General features: G+C 42.5%; 1 protein-coding gene across 1 annotated transcript in view; it reads left to right on the top strand.

The window, feature by feature from the left end:
* Nucleotides 1-7542: 7542 nt before the first annotated feature.
* GALNTL6 (polypeptide N-acetylgalactosaminyltransferase like 6) overlaps nt 7543-23988 on the top strand; it is a 487161-nt gene continuing 470715 nt past the window's right edge. Inside the window, exon 1 of the mRNA XM_040589013.1 lies at nt 7543-7916. Within this exon, the coding sequence (XP_040444947.1) occupies nt 7788-7916 (129 nt within the window). The 5' untranslated portion in view covers nt 7543-7787. The remainder of the gene's footprint in view (nt 7917-23988) is intronic.

Genomic DNA, 23988 nt, shown 5'->3' with positions numbered 1-23988 from the left:
TGAAATTAAATGTTTTAGTTCAAAATTTTCAATAAGCTTTTGGTTAATTTTATCTTTACCTCCTTCACAATAATCGATGATGTCTGCATTTCTTATGTTTGATCCCTTAATGTATTCTGAGTCTTACTACTGTTGAATATCCTATGAGCTTGAATGAAGTCTGAGACCAAAAAGACAACTTGCGATGTCTGAATTGCAATAGCCAAAAAAAATCTTCCAGTTCTCATGATGGCTATTTTGAAATGTGGATAACAACTTCCATGGAAAATGCTAAATATCTGGTTAGTAAGACTGTAGATCAACTTGACAGTATCTATTGGTTATAAAGAAACTAGTAAACATTTTTCTGCATGGCATCCTAGTCCTTTATGGTTTACATTTTGTTGGCTTATCTCTGTTCTTCAATGTTTGCATGGAAAATGTCAAATATTTTAATCATTAAAAAGTGGGAAAACCTCCTACTAACCCCCCTTACAAAAATTACTTTCTAATATAAAGTATTTACATTGAGCCTCGTTTCTTTCAGCATTTATTTTCTTACCTGAATATGGTGAAATCAATATTGCAAATCATTCTGATCAAGTCACACAGCTGATCAGAAATCACTGGATTTGGTGACTATAATTTTAAATAGCATGACATTTTCTCCTTAATGATGGAGCAATACATAGTCATTTGAATGCAGGTTATGTAATCGCTGAGTTGTATCCAGAATATAAAACCATCCCCTTGCCTTCTATGGCATCTGTGATGCCTTCCTATAGCACACAATGGAATTCAGTGCAGTAATGTAGTATAACTGTACTGCTTCTTACTCGCTTCATGTTTTTGTATATATGTTTATACTAGAAGTCTTCACTGATGGAACTGGAGCTGTCAGCATTATGGTCTCCATTTAAATTCTCTTTGACAGTTTCCTCACCTTTAGATAGCATTTGTTGTCCCAGGTATACCTCTTAGAAATCAATAGTCAGCCATCAGAGAGTTAGGGAAATGCTACATGTTATTAGCGTTGAACTGTTAGTAGGAAACCAACATTTTAATTTGCTCACATTTCAAGCTGATGTCTTGATCTGTGACACAACAAGGAGAGGAAAAGGTGTAGGCCATTGAAGTGTTTCAGGAGACAGGAGGTCTCTGAGCAAGCCACTAAAGTGATTTTCTTCAGACATCAAGGATGTGTAACGTACCTATGGAATGGCAGAAAGGCATGGCAAGGGTTGGGGCATGTGGTGCTCAGCTGGCTGGGAGTGCATGGAGGATGGCAGAGTGCCATCTCATTCATTCATCCTGTTCTATGGTTAACTGAAATAACTGATTCCCAGTGCCAGACCTGGACTTAGTCTTGGAAAGAATGGTTTGGAGCAACCCAAAACAAAACTGGAGGCAAACAAGCAACTAAGCAATATGGGGCTCCCTCTAGTCCATTCTCCTCTCCTGTTTATCAACACAGACATCTCCAAAGTTTGTTGGAAATGTCTCTAGTGAGAAATCAGAACTGAAGGTGACATCTGCTACCTTTTGATATATTCTGCACATTTTACAAATTTGGTGAGATAAGACTTCCAATCTTGTTAAGGAAGCTTTGCAGAATGTACTGTTTTATTTCCAGTAATATGATGCTATTCTAGATCCAACCTGGATCAGGTTGTGTGGTGAGCATGAAGGCCTTGTGTATCATCAGGCAGAAGATACTCTTGGATGAGAAGAGGAATGTTGATGTGAGCCTTTACTAGATACTTGGAAAATGTATACCGAGCTTTCTGAAATGGGCCAGAGAGAAAACATAAAAGGAGGGTAGAACTTCAAAACCACTGAACGTTTTTCCTAGCTAACGCAGAGTTCAGTTTGTTCTGTTCTTGTAAAGCTAATATGATGCTTCTGTTTGTTGAAAAAGATGATCTAAAAGAAGACAACTTTTTTTCATCCAACTTCCTGCAAATGCCATGTTCCTGCTCCATATTTAGGTCCAAATTACTGTGGATTTTTGTGAAAGGAAGAAAGCAACTATTTTCCCTGACATCAGTGTTTTATGATTACTGAGCTATTTAGAAATATTTGACATTGTACTGATTTTCTCTCTCAAAATAAATTTTTCTGATTACCCTTACATTTCTGTGATTTCTTTTGTGCAGTAGTGAATCTGCAGCTTGCGAGGTAACTGGCAGAAAGTCTGATCCATCAGCACTTTTGTTTGCTTTCTTGAGTTTGTAGTGGCACAGCAACAATGAAGAAGCAATCATCCATCATCCAGCTAGTCAAACAAATAAAGATTTAAATGTTGAAATAATCAGGGTGTTAGCATTACCCATTTAAGTTCTATGTGACTTTTAATGGAGCAATAGTTTTCCTTTGGAATTTAAACACAACTTTATAATTCTGAAATAAGAATGACATTATTTTCTAAATGCCAAAAATTTTGGGAGGGACTTCCCCAATAATCCTGTCATATAATTTAGTTCTTCGCATTGCTATTAAACTTTTTATTTAAGGTAATGAACCCTTAAGTGTACTAAGACTAGAAGATCTCCACCAGCTAAAATGAAGATGTCTTCAGACTTACAACTACTTCAATTTTAATAAATGTTTGTAGTATACATCTCAAGTAAATTTTGCGGCTCTGTGCAATATTGCTAGACCAAATAACTTGAAAAATACAAGTCAGGATCCAAAAATCTTGATAAAAGGAACTTCTTTTCAGTTTGTCTCCCAGGACTGAATTACTGTATTACCTATATGGGTAGGAGGGCTCTTGGCTTTCCCTTCCACTGAAGTTCTTAGTTAGCTTTGAGAATAAGAGTTTGATTCTAAAAAAAAACCAACCCAATGAATTAGATTTTAAAAAAATATTTCCACAGTTAGCAGCAGTACAAGTATGTGATGATGATTTTGAAACTTGATGACAAAACTGGAGACAGAGGAGGCCAAAATGACTTAGAAACAGAAGGTCAATAAAAAACCTGTTACATTATTGTTATTTATAGCAGTGTGTATATATGAATGAGCATTTCAGTTTTTGAGATGGATATGTTGAAACTTTCCTTTGCAGAATACATTGAAAATATATGTTCTCTATGGGAGTTTGGAGATTCTTGGATTTTGAACTTTTGTAAAAGAGTACTTCCCTATCACATTGAATTTCCATTTCTATTTCTAGTATGCTACCAGTGTCATGTCTTTCCCTTGAGGTTTTGATTGATCTTAAGACAAGTGATACAGAGAGGGGGTGTGAGGTGCTGTGAGGGACCCTTGCACATCTGAGGATGAAAACCAGCCATGATAAGAGCATGTCAGTTCCCTAAATACCAGAATTGCCAATTGTTTGCAACTCCATTTCAGATCTGGGTTATACTAGTAAAAGAACAGATGCCTTTGCTCCTCTTCGTGCCTTTGAGAGTGGTTTGCAACACTACATATTTTCTCTAGCTAAGCAGGCTGAAACAAAACATGGGCGCTGACCTGGTCATTTTACATCCCAAGTTACCTGGAGGTAAATACTATAATTAAAGAAAACTCCCATTCCATTACCTTTATTCACTCTTTTACACAGCAATATTACAGATGGTTAATCATCATTTTACTAGATTCATTCTCTGTTTAGAGCACATCAACCTCTGCTGTTTTTAATGGTGAACATGAAGGTGGGTACTTTATCTTGTGAGTGCAGAGTCTGGCTCCTGCAATATATGCACTGAATAGTGGCTTGCCTGCATGAAGGATATTGATCAGCCATGAGCTGGAGCCACTTTTGAGTAGTTCTATAAGTAAAGCTCTGATCATCAAATTTACCTTGCAGGCTGAGTTCAGCTTCTAGGTTTGAAACACGTGGCTGAACAGCTTCTTGTAGTGTTCTCGCTTGGTAGTCGCATCCCTGCTAGGATTTACACTCTGCTCTGATCTTCTGTCCTAGGTCGTATCAGAAGTCTTGGTGTAATTTTGGCTTAGGAGGTCATGTAGCAGCAGAAATGAAAATATGTTCCCAATACACTAAATTGTGGTGCCAAGGTTTGAAAAGCTTCAGAATGCACCTCTTTCAATTTTTTTCATATATGGCTTGAGATTTCAAACAGCAAATATTTGAAGGCTTGAATGCCTTCCCACTGAAAAAAGTGTATATTCTGCAGCTCCACCACAAGCTCTTCTAGGGGAAGCATACGTTATTGCCACATGCCCTGATGTGTGTTTGCAGCTTTTAACCCACAGAACAGTGACACTTTTTACTTTTATTTTTCCTTCCTTTAAACTAATTCAGTAGTTAAAAATTCAGCAATTCTTATTAGGGCTAGGAGGCTTATGATTGCATGAAAAAAATATTTGCTGAAAAATTGCCTTTATTCTTTACAAACCTGGCCTGAATTTGCCAGTTGTGGGATTGTGGGACTATGACCTTTACTGCAAAATCATTCTCAGGATTCAGGAAATTAAATTGAATTTCATCTCCTGGGGGTGAATGTGTGCATTCACTTCGACCTCTGGAGGAGTACTTAACTGGCATGCCGTGGAATTCCAGTATGCGACATCGCCTAAATCCTTCCTGCCAGTAGACCTACTTTTTCTATACAATTACATGATTTCATAGTGATCATTTCTATACTTAGGATGGTACTAGCTATTATGCTTCTCACACTGAGTGGAAGAACATCAGGGCTGAATCCCTTCAGACAAAAAGGCAGCTGAATCAAAATCTTCTGTATGCTGGGGTAAGTTTCCTAACCCTGGATGATGAGCTAAAAAAAAGTGGAATTTCTGGCAAGGAGACCAACGCCCTTTGGTTTTGTGAATACTTCTAATCTTTTGGTGGATTCAGCTCTTGACTACAAACCCAAATTTTAAAAATGTGATTGTGCTGAATACCTTCTTGGTTAGCTGCAACAATCAAAAACTGTGAGTGCTTGCATAGTGTTTTTGGTGATCTTCCATGACATCCTTATAGGCTGGTGTGGGTGAAAAGAAGACAATGACATATATCCTTTGTCACTAAGACAACAGAGCAAATCCTTGCACATGAAACTCTTCTAAGCAAGATTAGTTTATGTAGGTTTTGCAGCTATCAGGGTGAGTGCAAAATTGTCTGGAAACTACAGAGACAGTAAAGTATCAATGGCTCACTCCCAGTGTGGGAGGATACATATTGCAAAGCTCTGCAATGATCTGTCCTGCATCTGAACATGCTGAAGCTCTTGTTAACAGTCTGGATTACAAAATATTAAATTTGTATATGACAGATAGGCTTAAATTCAAAGTGGTTTTGACAAACTGGATAATTTTTTTGGGGAAAAAATGATGATGTTCAATGAAGACAGTGCAAAAGGGAGAAGTATTCAGCTGCATGTATAGAGAGATAGGAACAAAGAATTAGGTGGTAGTTCATTTGATTAGTGAACTAATCCAACCAGAGCTTAAATTGTATCACAAAATGGCCGTTAGTTAACGGCCTACTGCTGTTATGCATTCTATGTGGAAGCATGGAAAAAGGGAAGACACTGTGACACATGCGCAATTACACTGCTTTTCTTAAAAACACTTACAAGGTCCCACATAGCATATTATGTCCACTTTGAACATTGCACTTCAAGAAACTTACAAATCAGTTGAAGACAGTCCTGATGAAAGTGGTAAGAGACATCAGCTGTTGAGATCTTCTGGAGTTCCTATGGAACAGTACGTGGAAGCGGGCTTTAGCTATGCAAAGACAATACTCTGCTTGCTGTCTCTTGGGCCGTTAATGTAACACTGTAATCACAGCAAGGAAGATTCGGATTAAACATTAAGGAAAAGTTTGTAACTGCAAGTCAGAACAGACTGCCTGAGGAGGCTGCAGCAGCCCTATCGCTGGAGGACTTCAGCATGGGTTAGAGAAACACTTGTCAAGAATGACAGAGATGTAGCCGATGGTGCCTTGGAGCAGAGCCACGGAGGAGCTGCCCTTGCAAGGTCCCTTCCAGTCCTACGTTTACATGAAGAGCATTTACATGAAGAACACCTTCAGGGTTCTGTTCCTCCCACAAGCTTTCCTTCATCTCCAACTACCCTCCTAAAAATACCATTTCACCACCTCTTTTACCGTTTTATGCACGTGTAGGAAATACTTTCCACACAAGACAGTGCTGTGGATGGACAGGACTGATCTCACCTGTGGGAAGGGGCAGGGACAGTTCCCACCATGTATAGAGGTACACTTTGGTTAAAGAGGATTCCCAGTGCAGGTTTGAGACCTAGACACTCAGAAATATTTTAGCCACCGACAGAAATATGGACTGTAATTGACGGATGGGTTTTTATATGCAGGAAGTTAGAGACACCTTTATTTTTCCAACATTCATTCTAGACACGTTAATGTGACCAGCCTGGTACACATTTCCCCACCGTTTGATGTGACTAAGCTGAGAGGGCACTAAGTCCCAGGGAGCTTAACCTAAGTGTCGCCCTGCTTTGCCAAGGGGAGTTAGTTTGGGAAGGAAGGGTAATTGCACCGCGTAGTCGGAACCAGCAGCTGAACTCAGACCAGAAGCCAAAACGGGTCCGATGCAACGAGCCGGGCAGAGGCGACAGCTGGAGCGACATCGCTGTGGACATCTCCTCGCGCGGTGCCGCTCCCCAAGCCGGGGATGGCAGCCCCGCGGCCGGGAAGGCAGGTGCTGGCGGGGCTGCCGGGGCTGCCGGGGCCGCGGCCGGGCGGGCGGGGGGCGGCGCTGCGGGGGTTGCCCGCCAGGTGAGCGCCCCGGCACCGCCTGGCGCGGCGTACCGGGCCCCGGGCAGGGAGCCGCCCGCGGGCGCTCGACGCGGTTCCCCCCGCGTTTCGCGCGGCGCCGAGGAGGGCAGACCGGAACGGGAATTGCAAGCTCCGCTCCCTCTGTGCGGCGGCGGCGGCGGCGGCACCGCCCGGCTCCGGCCCGCGGTCCCCGCGGCAGGGACGGCCCCTGCGGGGCTGGAGGCCGCGGGCGCGGGCAGGCGCGGAGCCGGCGGATGGCACACTCGGGCCGGCCGGGACGAGGGGGCGCGGCCGGGATGAGGGGGCGCGGCGGGGCGGGCCCGGCGCTGCACGCCCCCGGCCCGGGAGCCGCACGTGGTGGCGGGGGGCGCAGGGGCCGCCCCCTCTCCGCTCGCCTCCCCGGCGCGGAGGGGCGCGCTGTGCCGCGACACCGGCCTCTGTGCCCCTCTTTGTGGTTTTGGGTTTTTTTCCCCTTATTTTATTTAAACTCTTGCTTAGCAAATTGCGCGTGATGAGCTCATGATGCCGCGCCCCCCCCGCCCCGGGCCCGGGCAGGCAGGGGGGCGTGAGGCGGGCGGGCGCGGCGAGCCGCGGGGGCTGTGCGCAGTGATAGCGCTCCCGCCGTGGCCGGGAGCCGGGGGAGGGGGCGCTCTCTCGGGCCAGCGCTGCTCGCTGGACTCGGCTTGTATGTGTGTGGGGCTGCCTCTTTCTTTTTTTTTTTTCCTTTCTTCCCCCCCCCCCCCCCCCCCCTTTATTGCTCCCCCTCCCGCTGCGCGGCGGGCTGTTTGCCGCTCCGTGCGCAGATGGATCCATGAGCTCCCCCGGGAGCGGCACCGCCACCGCGCAGCGCCGTGCCGGGGCGGGGGGAGCAGCCGCCAGCTTCGGCCCCGCCGCTGCCGCCGCCGCTGCCGCCGCGGGGGGCGGCCCCGCCCGGGCACGGGGCGGGCGGCCGTGAGGCGGGCGAAGTTTCTCCGCGACGCCGGGCGCCTCCGAGGGAGAGCGGGGAGGGAAGGACCTGGCCCCGTGGGGCTGGGGTAGCTGCCGCCGCCGCCACCGGAGCAGCCCGGCTTTGGCCATGAAGAGGAAACAGAAGAGGTTTCTGCAAATGACGCTGCTCTTCACCGCGGCTCTGATTTTCCTGCCCGACATCGGCCTCTGGTCGCTCTACAAGGAGAAGCACCTGGTGAAGCCCGCCGAGCCGCAGGTAGGTGCGAAGCCGCCCGGGAGCGCTGTCCCGCGGCGCTCCGCCGTGCCTCGCTGCGCCGGACGGGCGCCGGGCTGCCGCCTCTCGGGGCGCGGCGCCGGGGAAGAGTGGGGCCCGGGGGCGGCGGGGGTCGGGCCGGCGGGGGCCGAGGCGCGGCGCCGGTGGAGCGGAGCGGAGCGGCGGCACCTGTGCCTGTCCCAGCGCCGCGCGGGGGGAGAAAGTTGTGGGCGCCCGGCCGAGCGGGCCGGTCCGGGTGTCGCCGGGCAGGGCGGGGGTGGGCAGCCCAGGGGATTAGGAGGCTGCGAAATGAGGAGGACGTGGGATTTTGCACGCTTCGCTGGTTCGCCCGGCGTGGTGCCGAGCTCTGGTTTTCATGAGGGGGAGCGGAGTGTTCACCGCAACTTCTGTCCGCCTGCCTGTGACGCCTCTCGAGCTGCGGGTGGCTGGCGCCCGCTGACACCGCCCGGGGCCGCCGGGGTAACCCGCCGCCTCGCTGCTCGGTTTGCTCGCCCTTGCCGTTTCAAACTCGGCAGAAGTGAGTGACAGCCTTTTCCTCTCCTGAACGTTACTAATGTGACCCGGTACAACCGCGCCGTGTGTAACTGCTTGTCAGACTGGTGTCACAACGAACTTTCAGGTATTTCCAGTTCGCAGGCTGTTCCATCACCCTTATGCCTAACAGCAGTTGACATAAGCTGTTTTTTTCTTAAGTTATTCCCCAGCTCCCTGGGTTTATGTGTGGCTCATAAATCCCGGTATGACCTGCGTTAGGCGAAGTTTAGTTTTGGGGAGTTGTTGTAATGCAGTGCTTTAAAACCCTGCCTGTAATTTACCAAGGCTTATATTTGTTCTGCTCAACGGTGCTAATGCTCCTACACTGTAATCATCAGCGTAATTTAATTGTGACATAAATATTTCATAGATCATTAGTAAGAAATCACGGGATTGTTTGATGTTTTAGCTTGTTTACCACTTGCGTAGCCTTCGTGTTAAGAGTGTATTAGACAGCATCATGCATCATTTCAGTGTGTTAGTAGTCTTAATTTCAAGGGTCATCACCCATGTATATAATGCACTTTCCACATAGTAAAGGTATTTAAGTCAGTGGCTTCAGCTGAACAATAACACATTTGATTCTTTGTTAGTACGCCTTCCCATTGCAGAAGTCAGTCCTCCAAAGTATGGTAACTTGGGTTAATGAAATATGCTGAATGGAAGATGCCTTATCACTACAGGAGGAAGTTTGAGATTGCTTCTTAATTTGAAGCTTTATCTTTCCAAGGGTTTAAAATGCAGTAGTTGTCAGGTGCTAGATTTTAGTTGGAAGTGATTTCTGCTGAAAGAAAATTATACATGATCATAAGTGTCTGTCATTAGTTTACAAGGTGCATAATGTAGGCTTTGCAGTTTCCAATTTCCTTTGCAATTTAGGAAAGCTAAGGTATTCAATGCAAATAAAGATTTCCATGTTTGTTGCATGGCTCTTTAAATGACACATGCCTTGACATAAGGTGAAATTTCTAATGGTCAGGACTGCATTCTTAAGTAGAGCATGACTGGATAATACTCAAAGGGAACTAACTTTTTTTTTTAAAAAAAAAAAAAGAATTCTGGGTAAAATGGTGGAAGAAAACCTTGGAGATCAGGAGTTAAGCATACATGAAAGGATAGAGAGACTTGTTAAGGAGAGCCCAGCAAATTTTAAATCCTAAGTTTTCTGGAAGGGGTTTTTTACTAGCTTCCTTTTTTCTCTCTTTTTTTTTTTTTTTTTCTTTTTTCTTTTTTCTTTTTTCTTTTTTCTTTTTTCTTTTTTCTTTTTCTCCCCACTGCATATTAATTGAGCAGCAATGGTACTGTTTAATGGGAAAACAATAAAAATGAGCAATGAAGCTTTGAACCTTACAGCTGACTCTAATGTAATTTCATTATCGTGGTCAGAATTGAAGTCATGTTGGCAACATGTCATTACCCAGTGAGGATAGCAGGTTGAGGTATAGGTGAGTAATGCAGTTATGGTACTTGTGTCTTTTGATATGCATGTTATAATGCAAGATGTGTACAAGGAACAAGGGTTGAAATAAAAGTTTGGAGTTGAACTCTTTTAAATATAAAGGAAATTGTAAGAAGATGGTCAGTGTGTTTCTTTGGGACTACATTAGAAATGAGGTCATACTAGGAAGGGACTGCATTAGAAACAGTGAAATAGTATCGTAGCAGAAATATGTATTTTTCCCTCTGTTAAGTTAGTAGGAAATGCAAGAACTTAAAACACTCAACAAAGTCATTCTTTGCCCTTGAGGTGTTCAATTACTTGATACTTGGTGTGACCTGACATGAGTTTAAAGGTCAGCCCTACTGGAACTGCAGCAGACTTTTCTTATATATTCTAAAGTTGCGTTAAGTTACATAGATATGTATGTAGAGTCAGCACGTGACAGTGATGTACAGTCAGACTGCTATGGTATATCCTGACTACGGGAGAGGGGCTGAGCTGTCAATGACTTTAATCAGTTAGCTGTAGGCTGAACTGGTTTGCCACTGTGGGTAAAATGTGTATCTAGTGGTATTTTGATGCTGGCAATAATGTTTATAAATGTGCCATGCTGTTTGAAGAACAGTTAAATTCATGTTCTTAATCATCAGGTGCTTTTGAGGAGATGACATGGTATGATTCTGATTTTCTGACTAGTTCCAAGTTAAACTTTCCAATTCATTGCTAAAGCAGACACCCCTAAACTTCCGTGTGAATGAGGGCTCTGTCAGTCAGCCTCTCCCACCATCTCAGCTGCTTCCCACAGCACCAGAGTGAAGGAGGGATAGCAGGCTGATGGAGGAGGCATTGATATCCTGACAGCAGTAAGCAGAGAAGCCGTTCAAAAGCAGTCCACAATACAAAAATAGGCTGTTTCTATCAGTGCTAAAACAGTGTCACCTGGGGACTTTGTCATTAGCAGTGCCTGGAAGAGAGCACTTGTGCTCTTTAGTGCTATCTAGAAATTCTAATATGACAAAATAAGTTGACTTTTTTTATTCTTTAAAACAGTGCTGCAATAAGTTATGTAAGAGTATTATTGTCCGTGTGTCGTCGTCGTCCCCCCCCCTGCAGTGTCTGTTTCTGAGCAGAGAAGCTCTTCTTTACGAAAGATAAAAAGATGAGAAAATGATATTGACAACCCTGATTTCAGAGAGCATTAATTAGTTTGATCACTGTACATTAATTATATAAGCATTATTAACCTCTAAATGTTTCATACAAACTTACTTTTTATACCTGTCATGTTTTCCTAAGGTTTTCAGTTGTGAACTCGATAGGCTTGGTCTTTATATTTTTATAATTGTTATTTACTTCTGGTTTATCATAGTCTTTAAAATGGAGCTTCAAGGCTAAATGTACAGATATTAAAGTTCTGAGTTACATGGAGCAACAAACTCTCCTTAAAATACAGCTTGACCATAAAACAGTACCCATGAAGCAAAAATAAATATTATTGATTTCTGGTTTAATTCTTTTTAAGTCAGTCTTCCTTGCTGTACTATGGGAATAAGGGAAACTGAATAGGGTATTTCTATTGCCTTTTTTAAAAAGCCTTGTAAATTCCTTAATAGATTATGGTGTCCTTGAATTTTGATTACAGCTTTTACAGTTAGTTTAAGGGGGTTTGGGCGGGTTATTGTTCTGGTTTGGTTTTTTGTTTGTTTTTTTTGGTTTTTTTTTGTTGTGGTTTTTTTTTTTTTTTGTGTCACTGCAATATTACGCATGTGATACAAGTAGCTGTCTGATCTTTTCTTTTGATAAAATCCGAAGGCCGAAGTGTTTGGATAGTAAGTTATACTGATAAAACTTTTAATTTCGGTTTTGTTTTGTGTGGAGGAAAAGCAGCAATACAGTGCAACCAGTAGGATGTAATCCTAGTCCAAACCTGGTTAACTGATGCTACTTAAGTGTAGTGCTACTTTATTTGGCTACAGTAAGGCTTTATCCTTGTGTGTTTATATACTTTCAATATATGAGAAATAACTTCATGTAAAGGAACTAAATTTCTTGCAGCAGTGTTCCAGCATCCTTAAAACAGGTATTTGGTGAAAAGTGTTGTGAGATCTGTTTCTTTCTGTTTTTGTGGGATGCTGGCATGGTTGGCTGAAGAGAGGGCAGTCTAGCCAAGTAACCCCTAATGCATTTAAACTTCATTCGGGACTTTTTCCATTCAGTTGTCATCTCTCTGGTTCGCAGTGTCAAATCTCCTCACTTATAGTTGAACAGCAGCACCTCTTAGCCACAGGTGCTCTGGAATACTTATTCACAGGTGCATGGCTGAGATGCTTTGTGATGTGTGAAGGAGAGAGGACGGGTTTCTGGCTTTGTGTCACTCACGCTGTCGCGCAGCGGTGCGCGCTGCTTCGGCCGCCTGGTGGAGGCGGTTCTGCGGGAGGAGCTGTCCGTGGTGCTGCGCTTCACAGCGGCGTGCGCGCCGTGCCCGCAGCCGGACGGGGACAGCCGCGCCGCGTGGGGAAGCGCTGTTCCTCCGCGGGGGGAGTCACAGTCCCCCTCGTCCTGCGAATTGTGTATTGCTCTCTGGTTAGCCCCAGGTCTTTCTCTTGGGATATGTCAGGTATGGATTTAAATGAACTCCTCAGGATAAAGAGAACTTAGTTCGCACAAATCCTGGGCCCATATTGTATTAGCAAACAAAATCTGCTTTCCAAGCCTGGTGGCTGTGAAAGTACTAATTTTGGCTCCTTGCCCCAGGAAGCGGTTGCAGCCTGAAATCTGTCTTGCAAACAGTCATAAGTTTCTGAAGTCCGTGAAAGAGGTGAAAATTCAAATTTAATCCCAAAGTGCAGTGTTTCCTGCTGTTTAGTACTCAGGTTCTGAAAATCATAATTGTTTCAGGACACTTAACTGCTTACTTGTAATAGATGCCAGTGAAGTACAAAGCTTGGGTTGGTGAATTCTGTTTCTGGAGCTGCATAAAAGCTGCATCTTGAAAGTGAAACTTTCTTCCCTTAGCCCCCCTTAGCTGTATTTCCCTTGCTTTTCCAGTTGATTTCAACAGCTACAAAATCTTTAACTAAGTGTGGTTTGCTTAGGGCACAAACAGATACCTCCTTCCTGCGATTGCACTGTCAGGACGCTGTGACTTACTTACATATTTACTTCCACTGTCTGTCTTAGTTACGTTTGCTTTCACCACAAACTCGTGAGGCAGGAGAGTTTTGTTTCTCTTTAACAGAGGAGTAGAGTGACAAACACGCCCATATCTACAAAAGTAGCTGCTTAACTATTGATGACATTAATTTGTATTATTTTGGGAGAGTGCATGGATGACCAATAAAAAACAGTGATAAAATGAAGCCTCACTTTCTATGCTCAGTTTCTCAGTTTCTACGCGTGTGCTGTTCTGAGTAAGTCCTCATTTACCTCCCCAGAGCAGCAGCTGGCGCCAGGTGTGTTCAGTCCTGTTTTATTCTACAGCCCTGTTCGTTGCTTTGCTGGTATGTCAGCTCCAAGAGCCCTTATACATGGCATGACAAAACAGAGCTTGATGTCTTAAAATGCAGTGCATTGGCAATCTGCGTTTGCCATTTAAGTATGTAACAGTCGTACAGTTAACACTTCTGTAATTCACTACTTTATTTGAATTGTTCATGTATAATTTTATTACCCTGTATATATTGGAGCCTATTGAGGAAAATATTGTTCGAGGTCTAAAACCTTTGTTGAATTTAGATACAATATAATTTTTGGCAATTAACAGTTTCTGTTGTATTCAGTATATCAGAGAGAGCCCTCCTGTGGTTAATTTAATACCTATCAGGAATGTTACTAAACAAAGTGTATCTTACAGGGTAAAATGGACTGGTTTCTATACTTAGTTTGCTTTTCTTTTTACTTGGTGTTTGTAGTGCATGTCAGCTAATATTATTGTGTGTACTTATCCTTTTTTATTATTATTTTTTTAAGCGCAGTTATTTTAGATTAATCCAAATCAAAACACATCATCAAGAAACCTCTGTGCATGCCAACATTTGGACTTGTAGAAAGACCACTGTGATGAGGGGGACACCATGGCTTTATTGAGGCAGTGGGATGCAAGATTGCTCACTGATTAAGGGGGCATACCCCAGCTCTGTTTTGTCTCATGGGGACATGATGCCTCACTGGGACATGATGATCACTTCTTCCCTAAACTTCCCCATCTCCTTGTGCAGGGAATGTACCTCTTTGTCTGGGTGTGGGGACCTTCATGGGTACTGTAGTTGCATCCTGGTTGGGAGCCAGGCTGCACTGTGCCATTGCATGTGCCGTTCAGCGAAGATGCAACCATGTGTGTAAGCAGATGTCTGTTCGCATATAGAAGAAGAAAGAACAATGCAGCTTTTCTTTTCTTTATTCTCTTTTTTTCCCCTTCTACTCTCTATTCCCTCCCTTTCCCTGCTCAGACAGGTAACTTATGGTCTTTGTCTAGCAATATGCCGATGCATATACTTACACCAATTGACTTCAGCAAAACTGAGTGTATGCTAACTATTTTGATGTATCAGGGCCAGAAGCAGGCATGTTTGGTTACTTTAAATAAGGTGAAAAAAATTAACTCAGAGGTTGACAAGTTGAATACAATGCAGCTCAGGAATCCCAAGCTAAAAATGCTGTATTGGTTGTAAATGTTTCTCACTGTTCGGAGACCAAATTAGGCTGACTGAAGGAAATAGCCGTCCCAGTACTTTAATGTTTCTTTAAAATGTGAAAAGGCTTTATTAGGAGATGTCAACCTGCTGAACCAACTCCTTTCTGAGAATTCCAGTGTAAACTGTTTTTTGAGGTCAAGTTCTTTTGTGGTAAGATTTCAGACTGGTTTTGACAATTGTCACGTTTGGAGGAGTTTCACTAGGTGATGGCCTTGGCTGGGTGATCTTTCTCAAAACGCCTTCAACAGAGAAATCCTTTCCCTCTTCTATATGAAAAAAACACTGTAGAAGAGACCTACTTGAGGTTTGTTCAAGAGGTAAAGGAGAGGAAGAAAATCTGTTGCAGGAATTTAACAGGATTTCATACTTCTCTTTCAAATTCTTCACCTCCATTCCCATAATTTTCACACATCTTGACATGACTCCAAGTCTGTGCAAACACATGGTAATTCATGTCAGCTATTTAATTGCCAAACTAATAGCAATATATTAAGAGAACTGTAGGAATAAAACCGATGAGGTGTATATGCAGCCAGCAGAAATAGGTAGGCTACAGTATCTCACTCTTGTTCTGAATGTTTGTATTCTGCAAGGTCAGAACTGCCATGTTCCTGTTCAAGGCAGTGTTTCGCAGGGACACTGTTATCTTACACTCCCATTTTAAGATCTCTTGGCAGATGTTATTGAAGGAATTTCCTGTCTCCTCTTTCTCCTGGTCAGATCCTGTGTTTTGAAGGCCTCTGCCCTAACTTTAGGAAGCAGCCACTAGCTGAGATATGAGGCTTTCATCTAGCCACGTGTGGATGTAATAGGTAAGTATAGCATCCCTCTGCCCCCTTCAGCTTCAGCTGTTGGTTGCCATCCAATGCTTGAATTTTTCAGCCAAATCTGTGGTGATGGGACATAACAGCATTTGGCAGATGGTTCACTGGGTCATCTGAAACGACCTTTACAACAGTTTAAGCCTATCTGCCAGACTTCTCCCTGACATAGTTGAAGAATGTTTGCATGTCTTCTTCAGAGCCACATGAGCAGTAACCCCTGTGAGAGCTGCAGCAACAAGGACTTTGGAGATTGGTTACATTGGCAGTGCCATGAATGTGCAGTGCCCTGAAATGTCTGTCAGGTTTGTGCCAGCTAAGGCTTACCATTTCCAGTGCAGTTTCCTACACTTTGCTAGTTGTGGGTTATTTTGGTTTTGGTTTTTTTTTTTTTTTTTTTTTTTTTTTTTTTTTTTGCCAAATTTACAGTGCAAATTGGACATAGTAGACTAGAAAATCTGGCCCATACAACTTAAATGTTTAATCAATCAGTGATAAACTGTTGATTCTGTGCTTAAGATGTAATGGCAATTTAACAGTTTATTTCTGTGCTATACAGTGGTTTATGACAGGATGCGATACTGCTAAGAGATTTAGCTAGGCAGAGTAATTACCTGAACTAGAATTTGGTCAGGACACCAGTGCTAATACAGGGTGCTTCAGAAATTGGATTGCTTACTGAAGCGTGTATGTGTAGATTTGTCAGGCTAACTTAAGGCACTCATTTGCTTAAAGAAGCATAATTTTTCATACTTGTACTTAAAATAGAATAACAGACTAGTTTGTTTAGAAAATTTTAGCCTGTTTACTTATTGTTGCTCTCTGAAGATAGTTTGCTAGAAATTGAGTACTAGGAGAATGCAAACAAACGTTTAGGACAAGCAAGAACATTTTATAGCCAGCCTGGGACAAGTTCTGTTTGTAGATGAAGATGGGGAAGAGCAAGGGCTCCCTGTGTCTCTGTTCAGAGCCAATGTCTGGGAAATACAGGCCCTGCACATGTATTACTGCAATGTTAACAGCCTCTGTAGTGTGAGGTAAGTTTTTTATTCCCTATGCTTTTGCCTCACTGTGATTAAAATCTCCCGGTTTTGCATTAGATAAGATAATTGTCTGTCACAGGCAGTTTGTCTTTCTGTTTTGTTATCCAGTCACTGGGCTAAAAGTTTGCCTGTAATGTGACACTTGGGTAATGCTGCTGAAGCTTTACACCGTTGTGTTGGGGAAGACAAAGTCAAATGTGTGCAGGTCTACTTGAGAGGTTTGAGGTATTCCTGCCCACAAGTTAGCTCCAATGGATACTGGCAGCTGAAGTCGCCTTTCTGCAAGATTTTTTGCCAGACCCTGGCAAAGCCTGCACAGATGCACCAGGTTAGCCAGAACTAGATAACTTGAGAAGAGACTATAAATTATACCAAGTCTTGTGCTGAAGCAGTGTCCTTCAGTCGTTCACCAGCTCTGAATCATCTGTCTTGCATGGAATGTAGTACATGGTTTAATGCAGTAGTTCACTTTTTAGATATATAAAATGGTTTATATGAGAGGCAACATACCCACTGTGGTCCTTCAGTGGGGAAGCCCTCTTATTTTCAACGTAGCACCACACCCCTGTCTCTTGCCTCTTTCTCCCCTTTTTATTTGCTTTTCTGGGAAGAAACACATTTCAGTTTCTTTAATGTTTTTGATATCTTACTTGATTGCTGGGTAAATGATTATGTTGGATTGAATCTTGAAAATTTTTAGATTGCTTTTTCTACAGAGTGATAGTTTCACATCAGCATGGGGAATGCATGAAAAAGACACATTAATGCCATCCTACATGAAATGTATTGCTATTTTTCAGGCTCTGATAAATGACTACATTTTAAGTTGCATTTGATATGGATACAAAATGAATGACAGGCTTGAACGGATGTTGTTTTTCCAGAATTGCTCAACATAAACTAAAGTGACAGTCAAATTGCTGATCAAATTTTGCAATTATAAGAGCAGTATAAAAATGTAAATCCAGAACTTTTATGACATTAACGAATTCTCCAATAAAGTTACAAAATTGTTAGACACACAACATACGTGGACATAAAAAGTACTTGAGGTGGCTGTGAAAATTAGCAGAAAACTAAAGAATGACATTAAAAAGCCTCACAGCAATATATTCCTGCAGTATATTTGACCTGTGTTTCATATCAGATTAAATTTTTTTCAGCATGAGGTCGTCCTTGACATAATTGCCAATGATGGTGAAGCGGTGGGAATTTCTCCAAGTATATGGAGACGCTCCTAAATATGGTCAGATTTTATTTTGATCAATATTACTTCTTGATCTATCTAGTAGTCTGAGAGAAGAGTGGTTTTACCTCTCTATTTTCCTTAAAATAATCAATTTAAGAGATAAAAGTCCAATGAACATGCAGGCAGAGCACATATATTAGCCTATGCTTTGCTAACATGAAAGTGAAATTGTGCTCACCTCCAACAGCTGCCTATACTAATGGAATTTAAGAACAAAATTGAAAGCTGCCATCTTCAGCACTGCAAATAGGCATGCTGTCTGTGCAGGAAGGGCTGCAGAGGAGGGCAGGAAACTTCTGCAGCTCCATCAGAGAAAACAGAAAAGCTGCAGAGGGGTGGGAAATAAGTCTGACTGGAGCACAATCCACTCCCTTATGTGATCTTTCTCCATCTTCCTTGTCTCCTTGCTTCACGAGGAGAGGATGCACCAAGAGCAGTAAAGATGCTGAGACATTGTTTAAGCCATCCATAGACAAAGCGTGAAGAGAAACTGCTTGACAGAGGGTTGTTATTAACATGAGAATTACTTTTTATAAAACTGAAGTGGTATCTCAGCAAATTAGTACTCTGAAATTCTGAGCTGCAGTTCAAGTGCTGACCTCAAACAGAGTAATAGTGCAGTCACTAAAGAGAAACGTGTTTTCATTGAAGTAACTTCAGTGTGAACAAGGGAGAGAAATTTTTCTCAAATGCACAAGACACAGAACAGATGTCTCCTTCAGAAGCAATGAAGAAAAATTGTATTTTATATTGGGAGAAGGGAAATGGAGATGGCATCATGCTAAGCAGCAACCTGCTTCTGCATCTGGAATGGATGTGCGTGGCAAATGAACATAGGAGATCAAGCCCAGGACACATGTATTTACTGCCTGTGCGCATTGTAACCCCTTAAGACAGAGGTCTAGGAAAAAATTGTCTTTTTCTTGTGTTGCAGTAACACTTCTTTGTGATTTATGAGAGCAAAATGTTACTGAGTTAAGTTTAAAACTAAAATTCAATGAATTAAGACTCTTCAATGCATTTTAAAGAAATTATTAGTAGGATAGATTATTCAGAAACGGTTATTAATGTGGGCTTTGAGTTTTTCCTTTTATTTATAAATATATGTGTATACACATATGCACACCCCTACACACGTTTATGCTTGTTTATGGGCAGGAGGAGGTAAGGAGACTGTATTTGCTTTCTACAGGGAGAGGGAGCTTATTTTTCTTAATGTAACGTGCCCTGACAATCTTATGAGGAATGGAATGATTTTGTGAAAGACACCATGTGAATACATGGGAAAGCCTATGTGAGTATAAATTCAGTACAATCTACAGTGGTTTTGGCATTTTCCAGGCGCACTTTTTTTTTTTTTTTTTAATAAATATGGGGTTTTGGTTTGCTTCTGTCTCTTCTCCCTCTTTATGCACAGATTGTATGTGGGCTGGCTATATGTTTGGTTTTTGAGCAGTGATAACTTTAGACGATCTACTGAACTTTTTCTCTCTCTCTACTTCTAAGTCTTGAAATACGTAGGAAATAAAGATGTTGGCTTATTTTGTTTATGCCCTTGATTCTTTCCTGTTAGTTGCTTCTACTCTTCAGACAATAAACTCTCGTATAGATTTCTTTAGGAGACCATACACAAGTTTTTTCAATACTTTCCCCAGGCCACCGTCTTTACAATATACTTTGCTAACCTGCTTTTCTCCAGGTTTTTGGGATCTAAAATAATCAGACAATTGACCTTCTCTTCCATTTAGTAACCTTTTTCATCTTGCAGATTAACCTCCGATTTACTGATCTGGTTGTTAAAGAGACCAGCTACTCTCTTTTAATGATAACAGAGAGTGAGAAGCTGCCAGAGTGTAAGGATGGAAATGACAGGAGAAAACATGAAAGAAAGGAAAATGTACAGCCAGAAGAATAGTAAGGAAAATACATCTCATCAAATGTATCTCTGGAACTTCTAAGTCATGTTGCTATCATGTTTCCTATGCTTTCTCTTTCATGTTGCTTTAATCTGCATCTCTGGCACATCTTGTTATCATATCATTATTTTTTAAATACATCCTACCTGCAACCTTGCTTCACTATTATAATTTATTATAGCATATTAGTAAAGCTGCTTTGGAATACCCTGGATTAATGATGCATTTAAACTCTTCTAAAATGACCCTGGGCTAGGTCAATTATTGAAGTAGTGCCAGTGAGGAATATTTTATTTTGACTTCAGTAAGCTCTTAGTTTTATGTTAACCGCATCGTACAAACATGACCTGTGGGTTTTTAATGTTTTAGTGAATTGAAAATGTGTGAATAAAGCATGCTTCATGTTTTTATATAGCAAACCGAGGCTTCTTCTTGAGAGGAGACTCTATAATCTTGTTTTCTTCTGTAGTGCATGCAGTCATCTTTTTGCACTAGCATTCTGAGAAACTAGGCTGCCCTTTTTGATATAAAGGGGAAACTTAGTGAGGTGCAGGTGCTGCTTATGGCATGCCTAGGAATCAATGCACTTGCCCCTTCTGTATCCCCCTGGTTTAACAGATCCATGCTACTAGACCAGTACTTGGACAAAATAGTCTCTCTCTTCCTTTGCGGCCCAAAGATTGGAAGGACTGAGTAGCTCAGGATGTTTTGGTGCGGGAACTATACCTTGGTGATTCCGTTTGAGCTCCTACAAAACCCAAGGGAAGATTCTCAGTGGGGCTGCCTTACTTTTCTTCCTGAAGCTTTGTGGTGTTTTTGATGTCCGTAGCCAGAGACAGGACTTGCAGAAGATATCCAAAGAACAGCAGTGCATGTGGAGAGGAGAGCCTGGGTTCCCCTGTGGCACTGTGGAGGCAGACAGCTTTGACACCTGGTAATATGCTGATACAGGGCTTGGGGTGACCTCCCTGAATCACATCTGCCATGTCTGGGCAGAGTGTGTTGTCAAGCAGTGTTTAAATGGAAGTGATGTAGCTGTTAAGGTGGCCTACGAGGTACACCAGGATGAAAATAGTAAGAAGGAAGTGTGTTTTATGCCCAGCTTTGGTTCACGAGTGGGAAATTACTATTATTTGTGATGCAGGGTTGGGGAATTCTGTAATACAGATTGTTTCCCAAGCCTTCATTTGTAAAAGCAGTGTATTTAATTTTTTCATGTAAAATTCACATCCTTAATTATTGTGCAGGTAGCTTTATTTTTCTTTTCCATTTTTGAAGTGGGAAGTGTTACTTACTGTGTTCCGCTTTAGAACTGCGCTGGAATAAAGGCTTACTGCATATTTTTCAAAATGCAGGAATGTGTTTTTTCACATCCCAAATATGTCTCTGTGTTTTAATCTAGTCTGCTTTTCTGTGCAAAGCTGTACTGTAGTTTCTCCACTAGACTCTAAAGCAGGGGTCCTCAAACTTTTTAACCAGGGGGCAGTGGCAGGCAGTCATCTGCAGCTGCTTGGTTTCCCCCGCCAGCCCCTGGGGTGGTGGTGGGGGGGTTTCTGTAAATACCTGGGGCCGGATTGAGGACCCTGGGGGGCAGTATCCGGCCCGTGGGCCATAGTTTGAGGACCCCTGCTCTAACATTATGGGCAGCTTATGCTGCAAATTTAAACAACAAAAATCAGCTCAGTGACAAAATTTATTAATGCAGTCTCATCTCAGTAAGACTGGCATCGCCCACCCTTCAATGACCTTTAACTTCACAGGTCTGGCAGTGCTTTGGAAGCTTGAGTAACTCAAGTTTCACCAGTACCTTTAGGTTTGATTGTACATTTTGTTAAATTAGTCTTCTGGAAGAGGAGCTGAAAACTGGTTCCAGTGATGGCCCAAAAGTGCACCTACACAGAACTTGTAGAAATTTGCTGAAAGTAAACAGAACATGCACCTCCGCAGAAAAACGTTTTCAACTAATTTAGAGGTCTTTTAACTGTCTAAGAGGGATGAAAACAGTGTTGAAAATTAAGATTCCTACCTTATATAGCAGAACAGGGATTTGGTAGTTACTGAGATGCTCAAGAGATCGACAGAGATCTTGTACAGCAAGCCACTTAAGAGGAGAAACAAAATGTGCAACAGGACTAGAAAGATTCACTCCAATTGCTTCAGAAGAATCATGGGAAGGAAAATAAAAACGCTTTTATGTTTTGGGGTTGTTATTAGTACCTCCAAGATGTTTGAAAACTAAGATAGTCCATGCCAAGGAAACAGGGGCATAAACAAATGATCTGTGGGATCAATAACCAGTGTTTGGAAGATTCATTATATTGGGCAGAGTTTATATAATGGAACAGAGAGAAAATAAAAAATGGGAAGTTTGGGGTAGGTTACAGGCAAGGTTTTACTGCTGCAGCTAAAGATCTCTTCTGTCTTTCTTTGTCTAGCCCTCTGAAGTAAAATGTGGATAAATATAAAATAATGTATACGGGGAAGTAAATAATCCTAGTTTTACATATATAGCAATAACTTTTGACATAGTAATTGCTACTCAGGAAAGAGCTCTTGATGCTTGTATTAGTTTTATGAAAATGTTAACTTTCAAAGAGGGTAACATTGTTATGACTACTGTGTAAATTCATTGGGTACTCTCAAATACTGTATGCAATTCTTGTGCAGTCATAATCATCACAGATGGGGTGGAAAAGTTACCTATCAAAGATGACTGAATTAAGTAAAGGCTTCATTGCTGAGTGACTGGTAAGAGACTGAGAATGCAATAGATGTATCTGAGAAGAGAGTAACACTGAAAAGATTTGAAAGAATCATTTTATTCACTTTGTCTTTCAATAGAAATAATAGCATCAAACTAAATACTGTACCAGGTTCAAAACAAGTGGCAGATACAGGTTTTTGTATGATAGGTTATTAAGCTGGGGAGCTTTCTGAACCAGGGATTGTGGATATTGAAAGCTTACATGGCTTCAAGGAACAATTGGATACATTCATGGAAGAAAAATCCATTAGGACTAAAGACAGCACCTCTGGCTTGCAGTGTCCCTGAACCACCAGTTGCTGGAGGCTGGAAGGGTATTGTAGGGAAGTGAAGCTGGTTTTGCCGTGTATTTATATCTTTCTTTAGGATTTGCTGTTGATTGCTGCCAGAAATAGATAGTTGGCTACATGGACCTTTTTGTATGACTTCAGTCATTCTTAAACTAATAATGTGTAGGTTAAAGTCATCCATAATAGCTGCTGATAGGAAATCAAGTTGTGGAACAGGAGATTTTGAATGAGTTATGCGATGCTGGAGAGTGTTGTGGTAAGCCAGAAAGAGTAATAAATGCCAGACAGGTTCAGTGTTGCAGCTCCACAATGAATTTGAGGTGTGGCACACCCAGAAAGCACACACCTTAGGCTAACTGTAACAATATGCATTTTCCTATTATAAATGCGTGTCTTCGTGCGTGTGTTAATAATTGAAGGAGACTGAAGACACAATTCCACAATTCTAAATGTTGAGACTTACCGGGGCATTGATCTCCATCATCTCCATCCTCTGTTAGGTGCTAGCAATAGGATCCCAGAGTCTTCCGATCATCCTCCTGTACTCGGCACTGGTGAGGCCATGCCTTGAATCCTGTGTTCAGTTTTGGGCCCCTTGCTACAAGAAAGACATTGAGGTGCTGGAGCGTGTCCAGAGAAGGGCAGCGAAGCTGAACCTGAAGCACAAGTCTTAATGAGGAGCAGCTGAGAGAACTGGGGTTGCTTAACTGGGGTTGAGGAGGAGGCTCAGGGGCCTTGCACTTGGTATTGTTGACCTTCATGATGTTCACACAGGCCCACCTCTCAGCCTGTCAAGGTCCCTCTGCCATCCCTTCCCTTCCAGCGTGTCAACCACACCACATCTTCGTGTTGTCGACAGACTTGCTGGGGGTGCACTCAACCCCAGTGTCCATGTCACTGACAGATGTTGAACAGCACTGGTTGCAGTACCGACCCCTGACGAGTGCCACTTGTCACTGACCTCTGCTTGGACATCAAGCTGTTGGCTGTAAATCTTCAATGCGACCATCCGGCCAGTTCCTTATCCACTGAGGCTTCTGTCCGTCAAATCCATGTCTCTCCAATTTAGAGATAAGCGTGTCACATGTGCAGTGTCAAATGCTTTGCACAAATCCAGGTCTTCTGGATCTTTCCTTACTTACTTGCTAAAACTTGCTCCTGCACTGCACTTTTATTTATGGTGTAGAATTTTGTTTTCTCTCCTTCTTTAAATACATGTCTGCTATATAGTCCTAGCTTGCAGTGTGGTACTGTCAGCCATACTGTTGACCAGGTGTCAGGGCTTGAATTTTAGAACTATAC

The sequence above is a fragment of the Falco naumanni genome, chromosome 1, assembly GCF_017639655.2.
Source record: "Falco naumanni isolate bFalNau1 chromosome 1, bFalNau1.pat, whole genome shotgun sequence".
Taxonomy (NCBI): Eukaryota; Metazoa; Chordata; class Aves; order Falconiformes; family Falconidae; genus Falco; species Falco naumanni.
Note: the sequence above shows the minus strand (reverse complement) of the source record. Positions and strands in the feature narration are given on the sequence as shown.